This window comes from Chiloscyllium punctatum, chromosome 10, assembly GCF_047496795.1.
Source record: "Chiloscyllium punctatum isolate Juve2018m chromosome 10, sChiPun1.3, whole genome shotgun sequence".
Classification (NCBI taxonomy): domain Eukaryota; kingdom Metazoa; phylum Chordata; class Chondrichthyes; order Orectolobiformes; family Hemiscylliidae; genus Chiloscyllium; species Chiloscyllium punctatum.
Genome location: NC_092748.1, coordinates 74,137,684 through 74,157,454, shown reverse-complemented (window position 1 = coordinate 74,157,454; position 19,771 = coordinate 74,137,684). Strand labels below are relative to the sequence as shown.

The following is a 19,771-nucleotide window of genomic DNA, read 5'->3' as shown; positions in this document are numbered from 1 at the left end:
ATTTTTATTGAAGAACTGCAGCTCTTATTTCAAGATTATCCACAAATAATTAAAGTTAGAATGGATGCGTTGCTTTAGTTAAAATTATTCCATCCTACTAAAATTGGAGAATAATTCTAGACTAGGAGAAAGTGAGGATTGCAGATGCTGGAGATCAGAGCTGAAAAATGTGTTGCTGGAAAAGTGCAGCAGGTCAGGCAGCATCCAAGGAGCAGGAGAATCGACAGGAAAGGCTTATGCCCGAAACGTCGATTCTCCTGCTCCTTGGATGCTGCCTGACCTGCTGCGCTTTTCCAGCAACGAACAATTCTGGACATCAAGTGGAGACAGTGCAACTCTGAGAAAGTAAACAAAATTGCAGAGGCTCAATGATTTCTCCACAGAAAGTTAGTGTTCAATGTTTAAGTATTGATCAGACTGTAAGGTCCTTTCACAACTAGTGACTTAAAGAATAAAGAGGAAATTTTAACAAAAATGCCACTCTTTAGTTCTCATCAGTTGTTCAGTAAAAAGTAACAAACATCTTTCATAAACATGTAATTTTTTTTATAATTGTTTGAAATCACCATCACATTTGCATATAGTTTAAACAGATCACCTTGCATGGATGTACTGATGAAACTATCTTCCCATTTACTGGATATTTTCATTGAACGCTTATTCCTTACAACAACCTGTTTTCTATCGGTACTCATAATACAATTACTTTTCACTTTCTCACACCAATGTGCATTGCCTCTCAGCAAGCCACAATTCTTGAAGAATTTCATGTATTTAATGAGACTTTTCAAGTTGGCAAAAATTGCTCTGTTGGATCTATGCTGAGTTTGGTTCCCTATGATTCTCGAATAACGTGTGAAGTAAGACTGAGTGCCATTATTTTGTTATACACTAGTTTCTTATGTTCTAACATACACTAAGTGATCTTTGCTTCAATTTATAACAGGTTCCAGGGTTGCGAAGCATTGAGTTGGGTACAGCTGTTAAGGTAAAGTGTATAGCAAGAGTTCATTTGACTTTCAATACCTACCTGCGTAATTTTTTGTTTTCATTTTAGCTGCCTAGAATACACACTAAATGATGTTAGATATAAAAAATTAACACTTTAATTCATCTGCTGACTAACCATATTGATCTAAAATATGAATTTTTCACAGCAGACAATTCTGCTGGGCCCTATTTGTATATAAATGCTGTTTAAAAGCTAAAGACAGAAGTACCTTAGGTAAACAAAGTGGAAAGGGCAACAACATATTAAGTTCTTTTATGTAGACAGTAACAAAAATCTAGGCAAATCTCAAACATTAGATTAGATCACTTACAGCGAGGAAACAGGCCCTTCGGCCCAACAAGTCCACACCAACGCACAACCCACCCATTCCCCTACATTTACTCAACACTACAGGCAATTCAGCATGGCCAATTCACCTAACCTGCATATCTTTGGACTGTGGGAGGAAACCAGAGCACCCGGAGGAAACCCACGCAGACACGGGGAGAATGTGCAAACTCCACACAGACAGTCGCCTGAGTTGGGAATTGAACCCAGGTCTCTGGCACTGTGAGGCAGAAGTGCTAACCACTGTGCCACCGTGCCACCACATCCTCCACATTTAACTTTTGTAAAATAGTTTTATTCCTCCTACTTTTACTTTTGCAGTTGTGAAGTTAAGAACAGAGCTATGTCAGCCTCCAACATATACTAAGGTTTCTACAATTAACAGTATGCTTTGTTGCATCACTCATACTCCTCAGAGATAGCATCTAAAGGAAATGGGATCAGCTTCCATATCTAAGTTAATGTCACCCAGTTGTTCAGGCTGGGGTAGAGATGGGCATATTATACAATTGGAAATAAGACTTCTCTCTTCCCTCAAATGAGCAACTAACTCTGTTCTGTCAGACCTTTTTGTCAACATTAATTCATGAATCAGACACAGTTCTTGCTTTGACTGGACACTGAGAAAATTATGGACACAATGCCCCTGTCTTAAGGTCCAGCTTCTTCTACATTCAACCACTCTGTTTTTATTCATTATTGGGTGTCACTCGCTGACCAGCATTTGGTGCCCATCCCTAGATAAACTCGAGAAGGTGGTGGTGAGCTGCCTTCTTGAACTGCTGCAGCCCAAGTACTATGGTAATGGTGTTGGCATGGATCTACTGTCCTTTTCCTTCTGAATGCAAGTGGCCAAGTTTGGAAGGACCTTTGGTGTAGTTCTGCAGTGCATCTTAGAGATCGCAGAGCATTGGCGCTGGAGGGAGTGGTTGTTTGTGGGTGGGGTGCCAATCAAGTGAGCTGCTTTGTCCTTGATAGTGTCAGGCTTCTCGAATGTTGTTGGAGCTACACTTGGGCAGTATGCCATCACAATCCTGACTTGTGCCTTGTAGATGAAACACAGGCTTTGGGGAGTCAGGAGTTGGGTTACTTGCCGCAATATTCCGAAACCTCAGATTTGCTCCTGTAGCCATTGTGATTAGGTGGTAAGTCTAGTTGAGATTCTGGGGGTCAATGTTAACCCCAAAGATGTTGGTATTGGGGGATTCAGTGATGGTAATGCTACTGAATGTGAAGTGTCTATTATTGGAGATGGTCATTGCCGGGCATGTGGGTAGTACGAATGTTATTTGCCACTTGTCAGCCCATGCTAAGATATTGCCAGATCTGGGCATGGTGGCACAGTGGTTAGCACTGCTGCCTCACAGTGCCAGAGATTCCAGCCTCGGGCAACTGTCTGTGTGGAGTTTGCACATTCTCCCTGTGTCTGCGTGGGTTTCCTCTGGGTGGTCCGGTTTCCTCCCACAGTCCAAAGATGTGTAGGTTAGGTGGATTTGCAATGCTAAATTGCCCACAGTGTTCTGGGATGTCTCGTGCATTAGTTGCATTAGTTAGGGGAAATGTAAAAATAATAGGATAGGGGAATTGGCCTGGATGGATACTCTCAGAGGATTGGTGCGGCTCTTGGGCCAAAATGGCCTGTTTCCACACTGTAGCGATTCTGTGATGATTCTATGGGGATCTTGTTGCATTTGAACATGGATTGCTTCAGTAACTCAGGAGTCATGAATGGTGCTAAAAATCATCCTATCATTGGTGAACATCCCCACTTCTGACCTTATGATGGAGAGAAGGCCATTGATGAAGCAGTTGAAGATGGTTGAGTCTGGGACACTACCCTGAGTAATTTCTGCAGAGATATCCTGGAGCTGACTTGACTGACCTCCAACAACCAAAACTATCTTCCAATTGGCAACAAATGACTCCTTGATGTCAAGGGCTGTAACTCCAACTCACTCCTCGAATTCAGCTCTTTTGTCCATGTTTGAACCAAAGCTGTAATAAGGTCAGGAGCTGAGTGGCCCCAGCAGAATTCAAGTTGGGCATTACTGAGCAGGTTATTGCTAAACAGGTGTTGCTTGTTAGCATAGTTGATGACACCTTCCCTTACTTTGCCGATAACAGAACAGATTGATGTCATGACGTCAGTAGTGCTGCTGCTGAGCTGCTGTTGGTGAGGGACCAACAGTATATTTTACACCATTACAATCGCATTGCTTCTTCCAAGTGTTGTTCAACCTGGAGGAGTATTGATTCATCAGTGGAAGGAGAATGGTATGTAGTAACAAGCAGGAAATTTCCTTGCCATTGTTTCACCTGAAGCCATGAGACCGCATGTCAGCACTGAATATTCCCAAAGCTGCTCCCTCTCAACTTATAACACTGTGTCTCCACCTCTGCTGACATTGTCCTGCCAATGGGTCAGGATATATGCTGGGATGGTGATGGTGATGTTGGGGACACTGTCTGAAAGGAATAGTTCTATGAGTATGAGGCTATTGCTTGGTTAGTCTGTGAGTCAACTCTCCAAATGATGGCATTGGCTCCCAGTTTTAGTAAGGAGGATTTTGCAGGGTTGACAGGGCTGTTTCTGCCACTGTCTTTTCCAGTGCATTGGCCAATGCCAGGTGCTCTGATGGTTTCATTTCTTTGCTGAGACTTCACAGCAATTGATACAACTGAGTGTCTTGCTAGCGCACTCTCAGAGGGCAGCTGAGAGTGAATCATATTGCTGTGGGTCTGGAGTCATTTGTTGGCTAGACCTGGTGTAGATGGCAGGTTTCCTACCCTGAAGGATATTAGTGAGCCAGATGGGTTTTTCCAACAATTACAATGGTTTCATGGTTGTCAGCAGATTCTTAATGCCAGATTTTTAAAAACTGAATTAATGGTCGGTTTGATCCTGGGTCCCCAGAACATGAGCTAAATTTCTAGATTATTAGTCTAGCAATATTACCACTAAGGCAGCACGGTGGCTCAGTGGTTAGCACTGCTGTCTCACAGCACCAGGGCCCCAGGTTCAATTCCAGCCTTGGGTGCCTGTCTGTGTGGAGTTTGTACATTCTCCCTGTGTCTGTATGGGTTTCCTCCAGGTGCTCCGGTTTCCTCCCGCAATCCAAAGATGTGCAGGTCAGGTGAATTGGCCATACTAAATTGCCCATAGTCCTAGGAGCATTAGTCAGAGAGAAATGGGTCTGGGTGTGCTACTCTTCGGAGGGTTAGTGTGGACTTTTTGGACCGAAGGGCCTGTTTCCACAATGTAGGGAATCTAATCTAACCTAGAACCATAATGTGTAAACCTTGGATTGTTGCAAAATGTCTTATTTCAAGGTTCGGGAGGGATGCACCAAACCTGGGCAGACACTGCAAAGGATCGATTCGGAAAGACCACATTCAAGTGCCTTCCTGACACATTGTAATGATGGGCTGAACCCATGTTAAACTCTTTGAGAAATACATACCAGAGAATACTTTAAAATGAAGTGGAAATATTGCAAGCATTGAGATAAATTAATGTGTATAATGAATTATGTCATTTCGGATATGAACTACTCTGAAATGTACTTTTACAAATTTTATGAACAAAGTATGTATTTTTAAAAATCACCCATCTTTACTGATCTACTTTTCTCCTTGACTCCTGATACATTAAATTCAAAATGTTTATCCCAAAGGATTCATTGAGTTTCCCTGCCATATTTCTGCAGAATTGTGCTGCCTTATTATCTCTCCCATATCCTTCAATTCTTTGTCTCTGTTCTTTTGCACATACTCGTACTTGGTTCTGCCTTCAATCACCTATGGTACGAGCTATATCTGGGACTCTGTCTCTCTATTTCTCTATCCTTTTTGCAAGCCTTCTCAAACTTCATGTATAAGAACAAGATTTCATTCACATCTCTGTGTCTCAAGCTCTGTAGGTATTGCATGAATCATATAGTTTTTGAACAGTATTATTTAGCAACATATAAAATTCAAACAGAAATCAATAGGGTAAACACAGAATGTTCCTCATAACTGGGTTCCAGAGCCAGGAGTCGCAGTCTAAGTATACAGGGTATGCCATTTAGGACTAACTCTGTGACCGGGACTGTCACTCCAGCATTGGTCTCTTCAGTCACAAGCAACGTCGCTTCAGGGAAGCAGAAAGCCAGCACAACGAGGACCAAGGGGCAACCCATGGTCAGCCATGACCGAAAGGGGCCTCACCACCCCCATTTAGGACTAAGGTGAAGAGAATTTTTTCTGCCCACGGAGAGGTAAATTTTGCAAATCTCTGTCACAGAATTTACCATTTTGAATTTTTTCAAGGAGTTAGTATTTAGGGCTAAAGGGATAAACGGTATGAGGAGAAGCTGTGAATAGGGTACTGTATTGATAGTTCAATCATGATCATAATGAATGGTAGAGTAGGCTTGAAGGGCTGAAGGGCTACTCCAGCTTCGATTTTCTACATTTCTATTTCCATATAAACTTCTAAATAGGAAGTTTCTGAGAGTAGTTTTTACATTAAGGATGCAATGCAAATGCTAGTTTATTTTGTTTTACTGAGTTTTTACAAATGCAGAAGTTGTTTCACTATCTCATTTTTTATGCCAATTATCTTTCACCTTTCTCTAAAACTTTATTTCATCTAAAATATCTTAATTTAAATTCTTCTGGTAAATGCATACATTCAAGACACTATCACAAAGAAACATTTGAACCTTTGTCTTTATTGGGTTATTCATCTTGTGATAGATATTTTTCTTGCAATTCTAGCAACTTATGAAGATAGAAATTCAAATCAGAGCTATCATGAATTATTAGAACATGCTCTTTATGAAGCATTAATAGAGACAGTAAGGCATTATTCCTAGTGTACAAGAATAAATATATAAATGAATCAGTGCTTTTGAAAGGCTTTCAAAACTTGTAATAGTGATGTGTATCTTGCATGGCTTTGTACACATTGGCAGAATTTAATGCTATCCACAGTAGTTGTGTAGGATACAGGTAGAGGATGTCAATTCAGGAAAGAAGACAGTGAGTGCTTGCCTTTCTGCTTCCTTGGATTAGGCAGATGCTGGGATGGTAAAGGAAGGCCTTCCCAATCAAAAGGTCAATTGAGGCCCTTAATTTTTTTTTCATTCACTCATGAAATGTGGGTGTTGGTAGCTGACCAGCATTTATTGCCCATCCTACTTGCCCTTGAAAAGGTGCTGATGAAGTGCCTTCTTGAAGCACTGCAGTCCAGCGTGGCCACTTAAAGGCCATTATCCCACCATTGCTGGTATCCAGGAGGTTTACAACAAGCAAGAAGGCCACCCACTGCAAGCTTTCTTGCAGACAGGGAAAGGGACAGTCCTAATGAGGCCCCTGTGTTTAACGACCCACAGATTGTCCTGTCCAATCATGGTGGCAAGGGCCTTGACAGAAAGACACCCCTGCCTGTCACAAGGACACCTTTCTATTTCCTCACAGGGCCCTGCCTGACTGGTTCTGAATGGCACCTTAGAGTCATCCTCATTCCAGTATCTGCTTCATCTTCCCTGGTCCAGGCCTGCTGCAATCCCAGCAGTGGCGACTGCTGCCCCTGACTTGAAAATGAACGTTTGAATTTTGTGGAAAAATCCAAACTGGATTAGAAATGTCTGATTGGGACAAACTCTGAGGTTCTTATTGTAATTAGAATAATTGCCTTCTAACTTAGTGCATCAGGAGTCCAGTAACGCATGATTGTTCCTTAATTCATTGGATCAAAGATCTGAAAAGTATTGGTTGCCTTCAGAATTTAATTATCTGGTTGTCACCTAGACTCCATTAAGGGGTTTGAACATTTGTGATTGTGACCACAGTATCAGAACTTTTATCTTAACTTGCAAACAGCACAGTACAAAGCCAAACCCAAGTATACAGCTGTAAGTGCATTTGTGTAAAATGATCGTGATGAAGGTTTTACTTCTTTGGTTACTTAAAGCCAAATGTTATTTGATCAGTGATTTGGAGTGTGGAGAATTCCAAGCACCAAATTGACAGAGGGTTTTGGGTACAGTTCGGAGCAAATCCTTTTCTGTGCAGGAGTGATGGTGAGCTCGATGTTTAGACTTGCAGATGCAGCGTTTGACTGCCGATGACTCAGCTTCCATTGCAGAATAAGCAGGTTCCACTCAATATCTGAGTGCTGCAACCAAAAGCCAGAGATCACGGAATTTCTGTTTGTTTTTATGCAAACTCAGTTTGGTGCCATGCAAAGAGGGAACAAAGGAATGCAGTGAGAACGAAAAGGAAAAAAGGAAAAAAGAAACTCGCAGACACCAATAAATTAAGATAAAAACTTGCAATAGGTACTGGAAGAAAGAGAATGAGAGACACTAAGTAAGAGAAACTAAAAGAGTTTGAAATAGTGTGGCATGCATTGATAACGTGGAGTCTTAGCAAAATAAATAGTTGTTTGGTAGTGCAGAACTTGATATTGCTGAAAGAAAACATATTTTGTCAAAGGTTTTCATGTTTCAATCATCAGGACACTTGCAAGAACACCAACGAAAAGGTGAATAGCTTTTATATTGTATAAGAAGACAGGGCTGATTGGTTAGCAAGTCAATTCTGAGGCAACACCTCGAAAACTCACAGTCCGCAGATGGGCAGAATGGCTTACTCTTGCAGACAATTTGTATGCACTTACGTTCAGTAATGAAATGCCATTTATTTTAAGAGCTAAGGCCAACTATGTGACGAATAATGGAGTGAATTATTTGAGGTGCATTTCTAAGTGAAGACAGGAGAATTAACTTATTTGAATATTTGAAGTCCTCAGGGACATCATAGTGATTTTTGTCAATTATGCAATTTTGAACACTAGTTGCTATTTTAATTCAAGAAACCCAACAGTTAATTTATGCGGAGCAAGGTCCTACAAGCAGCAACAAAATAGTGACAAGGTCAAATAGTGACCCGATCAGTATTGAAACGACTTACCATCCTGACTTGGAAATATAACACAATTTCTTCATTGTCACAAGGTCAAAATTCAGGAATTCCCTCCTGAAGGGCATTATGGGTCAACCTTCAGCACATAGACTGCAGCAGTTTAAAAAGGTAGTCCACTACCACCTTCTCAAGAGTAACTTGGTTTGGGCAATAAATGCTGTCCAACCAGCAAAGCCCATGATGCACTGGTGAATAAAACAAAATCTATTTTGGATACACATAAAGTAGAAGTCTTAAACATAGAATAAACACTCAATCCCTTACTTAGATTATAACAATGACAAGTTTCTTCTACAAATTAGTTTCATAAATTGACTATCTGTTAAATTGAAACGAAGATTAAAACAAAGACCAAGTGGATAAAGTGGACATGCATCAAATTTCCAATAGAATCATAACTTACTACAGCTCATTCATTTATCAAAGCCGCTTTTCAATTTACTAATTATTCATATTAATGTACTTTGGAAATGCTTTCAAGGTAAAGTTGCTTGTGAAAGTCAGTGATTCATTTTAAGTCATTTAATTTATTGACTGAATAATTCATAGCACTAGGGCAAAAGCACTTTTGCAACTCCCTCACTTCAGGATTGCGAGTTCAGCAAAATTTTCAGTAAATTAATGAATAAGTATCCAATGTCCTTCAGCAAAAGCCCACATTCCACACTATATAAATAAGGCTGCAGAAAACATCTGCTTTACTATAATGAAATGATAAAATATAAAGGCTGTGTAATGATATCACACTTTTACAAAGCCTTTGTCAAATTAGCAGCTTAAAATATAGTTGGCTTGAACAACTAGATGCACTGCAATAAGCATTGAAACCAATCAATATTATAAAGTACGTTGGTGTCATACTGGGACTGCAGTTCCCTAACCATAATTTCTAAAGCACTGAATCCCTAATAAAAATAAAATATAGATCACTGTGTTTCTGCATAGTATAAAAAGTACATCAGTATGTGACTGATCTCTTGAGATCCTTACCATTGGAATGCATATTTGTTAATAACCCATGCAACTTTAATTCCAATGCCCCCATCCATATTTAAATTGTTACATGAGTGACGGTAGGATACATCTGGTTAGGTTTATGCCCTGTCTAGTCTACCCAAAAATTATTAAGCTAACATTTCCTAGTGACAAATTCTAAATCGGTGTTAGCTCCTCACTCCACTTTTGGAACCAGAAATAGAATAAATTCAAACACTCCCATTAATCATGTAGAGTGACAATACACACTCAGGTTCCAAAACTTCTGTATTATAAAGGCAACTCAAAATATTTCTTCAGCAGTATATTGAGATAGATCATGTATAGTTAAACTATATTGAGGTAAATATCTGTTTGTAATGAATACCTTCTGTTGTTAACTATGCTGAAAATTTTCTTCTCCTGGGTCTCCTAGAGTAAGTAAGATTTCTTCTCACAAAACATTCAGGTTGACCAGGTGACTAACTTCTCTAGAGTATCATAGGATCTGGACTGAACACAACTTAAGTGGAGTTCTTATGTTTCTGATTTTTCAACATTTCTTCTTTCATGGTACATGTGCTTCACTGGCAAGACCAGCATTTGCTGCCCATTCCAAATTAATCTGGAACTGAGCAGCTTACTAGGTCATTTTAGAGGGTAGCGAAGAGTCAATCACATTGCTGTGGGTCTGGTCTCACAAGGAGATCAGACTATGTAAGGATGGCAGATTTCCTTCCCTAAAGGAAAATAGTAAACCAGATTATTTTAATGAGAATCAATCAGAGTTTCATGGTTACAATTGCTCAGATTAAAATTCGATTGAATTTCAAATTCATTGAGCTGTCATGGTGGAATGAGAAAACTGACATTAGAAAATTGATTTTAGAGATCTGGTATTATAATCCTGCAAAAGTGAACAAAGGAGCTTTGATTGTTTGAATGAAAATAATTGCTGTTAGGGTCGATGTTGAAGAGTAATCTCTCAAATTATTGCACTTCTTTTAATCAGACTAGTGTGTGAAGAGTTAACCATATAATTCTTCATTTAAGAACACACTGGTCATTAGCAAAGAAAAAAGAATGTGGCTGATGTGTTTATTTTGCCCATTATTATTGATTTACTGAACACTGGGACATTGACCTGTCAGTGAGAGATTTAGTAATCAGTGCCTGTGTCATTTCCTTCCATGTGGTTATGGATATTTTGCTACAGCCGTCTTCTGTACTGATCTTTTGTTTTCTCTCTCCAAAGAGGTTTCAAAAGTCTGTTATTTTGAGTTGTATATTCTTCTTAGAGTCATAGAATCATACAGCACAGAAACAGACTCTTCGGTCCAACCAGTCCATACTGAACATAATCGCAAATTAAACTAGTCCTACCTGCCTGCTCCTGGCTCATATCCCTCCAAACCTATACTATTCATGAATCTATCCTAATGTCTTTTAAATGTTGTAATTGTACCTGTATCCACCACTTCCTCAGGAAGTTCATTCCACATGTGAATGACACTCTGTAAAATAAATTGCTTCTTACGTCTTTTTCAAATCTCTCTCCTCCACCTTAAAAATGTGCCCACTAATCTTGAAATCCCCCATCCTATGGGGAAAGACAACTACCATTAACCCTATCAAAACCTCTCACTATTTTATAAATTTCTGTCAGGTCATGTCTCAACATTCTAGGCTCCAGTGGAAAACTTTCTGTATAACTCAAACTTCCATACCCAGCAACATCCTGGTAAATGTCTTCTGAACCCTCTCCAGCTTGATAATATCTTTTTGTAATTTGGTGCAATGCCCTTACCCATCCATTCGCAGGTCTATCAATGTACACACAAACAGTCAATTTGTGTACTTCTTGTGTACCTGCTAATCTGTCATCTTTCTGCTGTGATCTTCTTTCAAATTTGACTTTAAAGTTTGTACAGGTACAAGATCCTTTATCTGAACATTCAAAAACCGAAAAGCTCCAAATTGCAAATGTTTTTGTGAAGTTTTTTTCTCATTAACAAGGTTGTTTGGTGAGCAAACAGTTAGCCCAAGTCGACTCAGATGCGTCATGGGGATGGGGGCATGGCCAAGCACGTTTTTAGTTAGAATTCTGCTTCTCTGTTAAGATTTTTAAAAATTTCACCATTAAAGTGTAACATTCTGAAAACCAAAAAATTCTGAGTTCTGAAAAACAGCATTTCGGAAAAAGGATCTTGTATCTGTACTCATAATTACCAAACCTTGTTTAGACTGACATCCCATTATAAAGAAGAACTGATATCGTTGGCATGGTAGCTTAGTGATTAGCACAGTTGTCTCACCGTGCCAGGCATCCGAGTTTGATTCGATTCCACCAAAAATGGAAGGATTAAATGCATTGAGTCTGCAGAATTGTAACAGGACCATCAATGTGTTTGCTGATATTGTTGTTCCCAGTGCTACGCAGCAGATGTGATCTGAACTCTTAACACAACAGTGCAGATTCAAAAGATCAGATCCCTGTATTTCTGTGATTCAAAAAAATTATTGTGAAGTATTTTCTCATGCTAACCTTTTTACATCATTTATCATCATTAATCTTTATAAAGTCACCTCAGCTGGCTCCTTTCAAGGATTAGAGGTCAAGCTTTTAGATCCAACAGGATTTGATTATTCTTGTGGGCATTTTTCCTCTTACCTACAATTAGATCTAAAGTCTGCCATCCTGCCACATCCAGTTATGAATAATAGTAGACATTTAATAACCGACTGAAGGAAGAGATTGCTCAAATATCACCATTCTAAATGATGAAGAATCATCAGTGGAAAAGACAAGGCTGAAGCAGTTGCAGCTGAAAATGTGTTGCTGGAAAAGCACAGCAGGTCAGGCAGCATCCAAGGAGCAGGAGAATCGACGTTTCAGGCATGAGCCCTTCTTCAGGAAAGTCCGGAGTCTGTGCGGGGTCAGTCGGTTCCGTAGGCAGGTGCTGAGGAAGGAGATGTGGCTGTGGTAGCGAGTCTGTTTGAGAACATGGCTGAAGAGCTTTTGGGCAGAGGAGATAACCTGGGGTGTGCAGTGAGAGAGGGACTCACTGAAATCCTTGTAGAGGGAGGAAGACAGCTTCTTCAAGGAAGGCATCCTTGCAAGAGGATTCGCAATAGGTTAAAATCTTCGAGGAGAAAGTGAGGACTGCAGATGCTAGAGATCAGAGCTGAAAATGTGTTGCTGGAAAAGTGCAGCAGGTCAGGCAGCATCCAAGGAGCAGGAGAATCGACGTTTCGGGCATGAGCCCTTCCTGAAGAACACATTTTCAGCTCTGAAGCAGTTGCAACCATTTTCAGCCAGAAGTCCCGAGTGGATGATCCATCTTGACTCTTTCTTGAGATCTCCAGCATCATGAATACAAGTCTTCAGGCAACTTGCTTCAATTCACAATTGACAATAATGCTGGCCTAACCAGTGACACCACATCTTGTGAAAAAAATAGCAAATAAATTAAATTCATGTATTATTGCCCTGTTGAATAACATGTCATTCCATTTATTCCATCGTGATTAAGACTCTTCCTCAGATTTGGGGATCCTTCCCAGTTTGGTATTGCATGTGAATTTGACCACTTAGCAATAATTCGCTGAGTGCATGTTAATGTTCTTAATTAGCAAACGAGTCTGAACACTCTTTTCCTAAGACATCTCTTAGGAAACAGCACTTTTCAACCCAAAAGTAACACGTCCTTGCTACTTCCTACCCTCTAATTAATTCGTAATTTAGTTTTAGCTCAGCATTTCAAGTATAAGTTATTGCACAAAACATCTTTTGTTAGGAAGTTTTGAGAAGATTGGTGCAACATCATTTGTCAAAAGCCTTCTTGGAGCAGAGAGATCATCTTATTAAACAAAACAAGATTAAACGAAAAGCCTGTATGGAAAACAGCTCTAGTAAATTATCCATAGCCACATGAAAAGAGATGACACAGGAATTGACTATCAAATCTTTCACTGACAGATCAGTGCCTCAATGCTGTAGTGACAGAATATCATTTTCATTATCAAGTCAAGGAGCTGGGCAGCAGAATCCTTTCCTTCCAAATCCAAGCAGCCTGCTGTTTCCTGCATTATAATCATACAAGTAATTTACACCTGATAATCTATTATATTTGCATTGACGATTTAGATAACATGGTTTCATGTGCTTTCCAACAAAGCAATCTCAGAAAAACTGTAATACTCCTTTGATTTTCAAACTTTATGCCCCACAAGAAAATCAATAGCAACATATTTCAATACTTAAGGCAGAAAAATGACTCAATTGCAGCAAATGAGGCTCCCCTGCAATAATGTCAGATTATAAACTCTCTCCTAAATTTGTCTAAATAAAACACAACAGACTAAATCCGTACATGCTCTCACAGAATTTGGTAAGGGTGCTGGGCTTCTCCTGGTTCCTTCGCTGCCGAAACCAACGCTGAATGGTGCGAATATCCCAGTCCAATTGTTTGGAAAGCCCTTCTAGTCTCTTTTCATCCGGATGCTAGAAAGAAAATCAGGCAATTAAGAAATTCCTCAACAAGAATGACAACTCACATTCTCACAACAGCACCTTCAGCATTACAAAATATCTTAAGTGCCTAAATTGCTCATTTATGACTAACTACTATTTAAATTACACCAAATTTCATATACTATTGTTCATGATTCCAATGGCAATCTTGGACAAGTCAGATCCCAGAGTTAAACCTGGTTTGACTGCTCATACATTTTACTTTTGCAATTTGTTTGCCCTGGTCCTCAGTCATTGAACATCTTCACAAGAGAGTCCCAAAAACACAACAGAAAAAGGCAATAATATAAACTATGAGCTCAGAAGAAGAGTTATACTGGACTCGAAACATGAATTCTGTTTCTCTCTCTCAACAAATGTAACACAACACTATATTCCAATAGGTTTATTTGAAATCACTCAAGACAGGAGCATTGAGAGACCAGGCACACAGACACAGGTGGAGAGATCAAGGGCAGAGATCAAAACATCAAAAACTGGTGTGAGTGGAGTGTCAGAGAATATGTCTCTGCAGGTGAGTAAGAGTGTTAGACTGTGTGTAAAGTGTTTATAAAGTCAATGTCAGTGCTGTGCTGTCATGACAATCAGGCAGGCAATAGGAATATTCCCAAGTGAAGATAGAAGTCCTATCTCCACGTGTTAAGTGGCTATGGGGCAGTCTGTATCAGGGACTATGTATTTTGTTTCCCACCCTTTAAAAATCCACCTTTCCTTTGAATAGTCTTTGTGTCATTATGGACCATAGTAACTATGTTCTAGATTTTCCTGTGAGGTTAATGCTGCACTCCATTATTTATGTAACTGTGATACAGTAACTCTAGGTGGGGGAAAATACATGGTTAGACTCAAAAATCCCAAATTCTTGTCCTCTTTCTGCAATAGAACATCCGCTCATTTTTCTGAATAATACTCCACTATTTTCTTCTTTCTCTTCTCACTGCCCAAATTTTAGTTCACCTATCTCCCAGCACCTTCTGACCCAAGTTCCTGGCCTTGTATAAGTAAGTCTTTATTCAAGTATTTTACACAAAAGTGAGAACCCTTGACGACTTGTCTGGCTTGCTGTGGTTTTCCAGCCTCCTGCTTGGCTACTTCGGTCCAAACATCGACAAAAAGAGTAACAATCTTGGCAATAGGTTAGAGTGAACACCTTTGACATCAAGTATCTGTCTGAGTGCAGCAAACCTAGTGTCAGTGGGAATCGGGGCTTACTGAATCTAATTGATTAGTGAATTTTCAGGGAGTGGTTGTTATTAAAGAGCTGGGCTAGAAGTTAATGGGGTGGCACAGTGGCTCAGTGGTTAGCACTGCTGCCTCACAGTGCCAGGGATCCGGGTTCGATTCCAGCCTCAGATGACTGTATGGAGTTTGGGGTATGGGTTTCCTCCGGGTGCTCAGGTTTCCTGCCACAATCCAAAGATGTGCAGGTTAGGTGAATTGGCCATGTTCAGGGATGTGTAACTGAAGAACATTAGTCAAGGGTAAATATAGGATAATATGGTAGGGGAATGGGTCTAGGTGGGTTACTCTTCAGAGGGTTGGTGTGGATTTGTTGGGCCAAAGGGTCTGTTTTCACACTGTAGGGATTCTATGGCAAGGATCTGAAGCCCTGTGTTCAGACATTTGCAGACTAAGACTGACTTTATCAGGGAAAGGCTGATATTCTGGACTAGCTTTGATTGAAATATTATTGCCACAAATTGAGCTCATTGGTTTTATCACTGGCTGGGATGGAGAGTAGATATGTTATAATGGAGTAGGCATTGCTCTTGTGTGGACTAGGCTAGTTGGAACACTGGACATGTTTATATCCATTTTAACGCATATGTTTCAAGACCCAAGCTATTCCAAATGTTTAAGTATGAGACATTTGACATCTTTAAAGAGATGAGGAGGAAATACTAACCAAATATACATTTTCTTATATAAATCAGAGACAAACACAGTGGAAATGCTGCACAGATGTCTTGGGACTGAGATGATTGACTTCCAACAGCCACAACCATTTTCCTTTGTGCCTCCAAGGTATGACTCCAAACAATGGAGAATAAACCTCCTGATTCCCACTGACACTAGGTTTGCTGCACTCAGACAGATACTTGCTGTCGAAGGCAGTCTCTCTAACTTTTTGCCAAGAGCGTTACTCTTTCTGTCTATGTTTGGACCAAAGTAGACAAGCAGGAGGCTGGAAGAGCACAGCACGAGGTGGAGAAGTCAATGTTTTGGGTGTAACCCTCCTGATGCTGCCTAGCTTGCTGTGTTCATTCAGCTTGTCTATCTTGGATTCCAGAATCTGCAGTTCATTTGTCTCTACCAATATAGGCCATAATGAGGTCAGAAGCCAAGTGACTCTGTTGGAATCAAAATTGAGCATCTGTGTGCAGATCATTGTAGAGAGAGTGCAGCTTGATCGCATTGTTGATGACAACTTCCATCACATTGCTTATAATTGAGACTACACTGTTAGAGCAACAAATGTCAAGTTGGATTTTTGTGGACAGGGCATACCTAAGGAATTTTCTACATTGTGTTGTCAAGGCCCATAGCTTTTGAAGTATACAATGCTGGGCAGCCATTTATTTGTGTTATGTGGATTGAATTGGCTAAAGGCTGTCACATCTAATTCTGGGGTCATCAGGAGGCAAACTAAAATGGATCATCCACTCAGACTTTCTGGCTGAAGATTAGATTAGATTACTTACAGTGTGGAAACAGGCCCTTCGGCCCAACTAGTCCACACCGCCCCACCGAAGCACAACCCACCCATACCCCTACATCTACCCCTTACCTAACACTACGGGCAATTTAGCATGGCCAATTCACCTGACCTGCACATCTTTGGACTGTGCGAGGAAACCGGAGCACCCGGAGGAAACCCACGCAGACACGGGGAGAATGTGCAAACTCTACACAGACAGTCGCCTGAGGCGGGAATTGAACCCGGGTCTCTGGCGCTGTGAGGCAACAGTGCTAACCACTGTGCCACTGTGCCGCCCACTGACTCATTCCTGCATTGGTCCAAATGTTTCAGCCTTCAATTTTGCCATGATGTTTAGGGCTTCCCCATCATTGAAGTTGGAGCTGCAAACTTTTCGTCTGGTCTGTTCATTGTGAGATAATTTAGAGCTATCTCTTTCACACAGTCCTGTATTGTAGCTTCATCAGGTTAATATCAAATGTTTAGATATACCCCATGTAATGCTACTCCTTGCATAATCTCCTGAGTTCTGTGTTGAACAGGCTGTTCAACTGGCCTGGTGGTTAATAGAGGCGATATATGTTGAACCATGAAGTTATGGTTGAATGCAATTCTGCTGCTGCTAATGGTCCTCACTAATGCCCAGTCTTGAATACAGTGTTCTCTACTTTGTTATAGAACCACAGGGTACAAGAAAAAGGTGACGTGGAACTTGTACAAGACACTTATTATGTCTCAGCTGGAGTCCTGTATACAGTTAATGGTCACCACATTATAGCAAAGATGTGAATGCACAGTAGACATTGCAGAATCAATTTACACAAACTATTGAAGGAATTAGTTTTTTTTTAGATTAGATTAGAATCCCTGCAGTGTGGAAACAGGCCATTTGATCCAACCAGTCCACACTGACCCTCTGAAGAGTAACGCATCCAGAAGCATTCCCTGACACTTGCCCCTGACTAATGTGCCTAACACTATGGACAATTTAGTATGGCCAATTCACCTGGCTTGCACATCTTTGGATTGTGGGAGGAAACCGGAGCATCCGGAGAATGTGCAAACTCTACTCAGACAGTCACCCAAGGCTGGAATCGGACCTGGATCCTTGGTGCTCTGAGTCAGCAGTGCTAACCACTGAGCCAACTTACTTCAGGTATGAGGATAGATTTAAGAAGTTGTGGTTGTGCTCATTGGAGGGAAGAAGGCTGAAAGGAGATTTGATAGATGTCTTCAAAATCATGAGTAAATCTAACATTGTGACATATCTTTTGCCATGCATGTTTTACATCAGAATTGTTTTAGATTATGGTCTTTTTGGATGTGAGCTTTGTCCAACATGATAGGATCAATGGCGCCCATTCGAACTGGCTCATCATTTAATAAGGTCATGACTGAACCAATAGTGGCCTTGACTTTATATTCGTCCTTACATCCTTCCTCCCCAGCCCCATAAACATCTGTAAACTAAAAATCTGTCCAACTCAGTCTTGAATGTATTCAATGACCTAGCCTCCATTGCTCTCTACAGCAAAGATTCTCAAATACTAACAAACTTCAGAGGAGGAACATTTCTTCATTCCCATCCTAAATGGAAGACCCTTATTTTGGATTTGTGTCCCCTACTTCTAGATTCTCTCACGAGAGAAAGTGTCCTTTCAGCATCTACCCTATTTCAAGCTCCTAAAGAATCATATATGTTTCACTAGATCCTTTCTCATTCTTCTAAACTTCAGCGAGCAGAGGCCAACTCTAATCAACCTTTTCCTTCATAAAACAATTCTTTCATCCCAGGAAATAGCCTGCTGAAACTTCTCTGATCTATTTTCAGTGAAAGGAGTCTGAAGATGTTCATAGCATTCTAGGTATGGGTCCCACCAATGCCCTGTGCACTAACATGACTTTGCTACTCTTATATTCCATTTCTTATATACCAAAAGAAAATTGCTGGTACCTTCTTAGTTATTTTCTATAACTATATTTTAAAATTTTGTGATACATATACAAGGGTCATTCAAGTGGGTCCAGGCTTACCACTCAGAACTGACTCAAATTTGGCAGTTAATGGGCTTTGCAAAGTAGCAACAATTGGCTATTGGTAAAAAGTGAAAACCACCACCCTCTGCAGAAAGGTGCACCGATCTTAGCTTCAACTTAAGGCATATGCCTATTTGGATCAGATTAATAATTTGTAAAATAATTGTTTAGTACCAGAGTAATTATTTGTTGATTCACGTAATTCAAGTCATTCAAGTTATATCATTTTCATTGATTTCTTTGTACAAACTGAGGGTTTCAATGAATGCAACATATTCTAGAATATAATTAGGCTTGCTCCCCAATTTGATCTTCTGACTTATTTACAACTCACTTATTTTGGTCAATATACAAGAATGTCCTCTCTGATATCAGATATTAACTCAATAGAGTAGGTAACAGAAAAAAAATAAAACAACAGGAAAGGAATTGTTTATCATTAGCCATTATGAAATGTGCACATTCAAATTGTTTGGGTAAAATAAATTAATTCCTTTGATCCTTAGCAGCCAGTAACACATTTGTTGAACAGACAGACTCAGAATATTCATTTGTTTTCAATAATCCAAGAAGGTTCCTATGAATAATCTAAAATGCATTCCATAAACCTTTACAGAAGAAAATTGCTGGCTGTTTTTCCAGATAAAAATTAGGAAAGATAGTTAATTTGCAGTCAATATGGTTATTAATAGTTCACTTTTCACTCTAGCACATACTAACATACACCATCTGTGTCTGTAGCAAGATTTAACAAAACTTGTGAATGACTAGTGTCAATGATGAAGGTGAAGACAGATTTGTACTACAGATTTATGTCTCATAGGAAAGAAGAGTGTCAAGAAATGGGGAGGTGATGGCCTCATGGTAATATCACCGGACGATTAATCCAGAGAGCCAGGTAATGTTCTGGATTCAAATGCCACCATGGCAGGTGATGGAATTTGAATTCAATAAAAATATAATTTGGAATTAAGAGTCTAATGATGATCATAAATCCATTGCTGATCGTTGGGAAAAAAAACATCTAGTTTACTAATGCCCTTTAGTGAAGTCAAAACTGCCACCCTTACCTGGTCTGGACTACATTTGACTACGGACACAGCAATGTAGTGGACTCTCTGAGATGGGCAACAAACATTGACCTAGCCATTGATGCCCTTATCCCACAAATGAATAAAAAAAAACCTTATTAGTTGTTGAAGAATCCCCTTGGATT

At 40.0% G+C, this 19,771-nt stretch overlaps 1 protein-coding gene across 3 annotated transcripts in view; it reads right to left on the bottom strand.

The window, feature by feature from the left end:
- The window catches only part of cers6 (ceramide synthase 6), a 256,821-nt gene that overhangs the window by 150,824 nt on the left and 86,226 nt on the right, over positions 1-19,771 (bottom strand). For all 3 annotated transcript variants that reach the window (XM_072579520.1, XM_072579522.1, XM_072579521.1), the window contains exon 3: positions 13,660-13,790. In XM_072579520.1, coding sequence (XP_072435621.1) covers positions 13,660-13,790 — 131 coding nt within the window. The remainder of the gene's footprint in view (positions 1-13,659; positions 13,791-19,771) is intronic.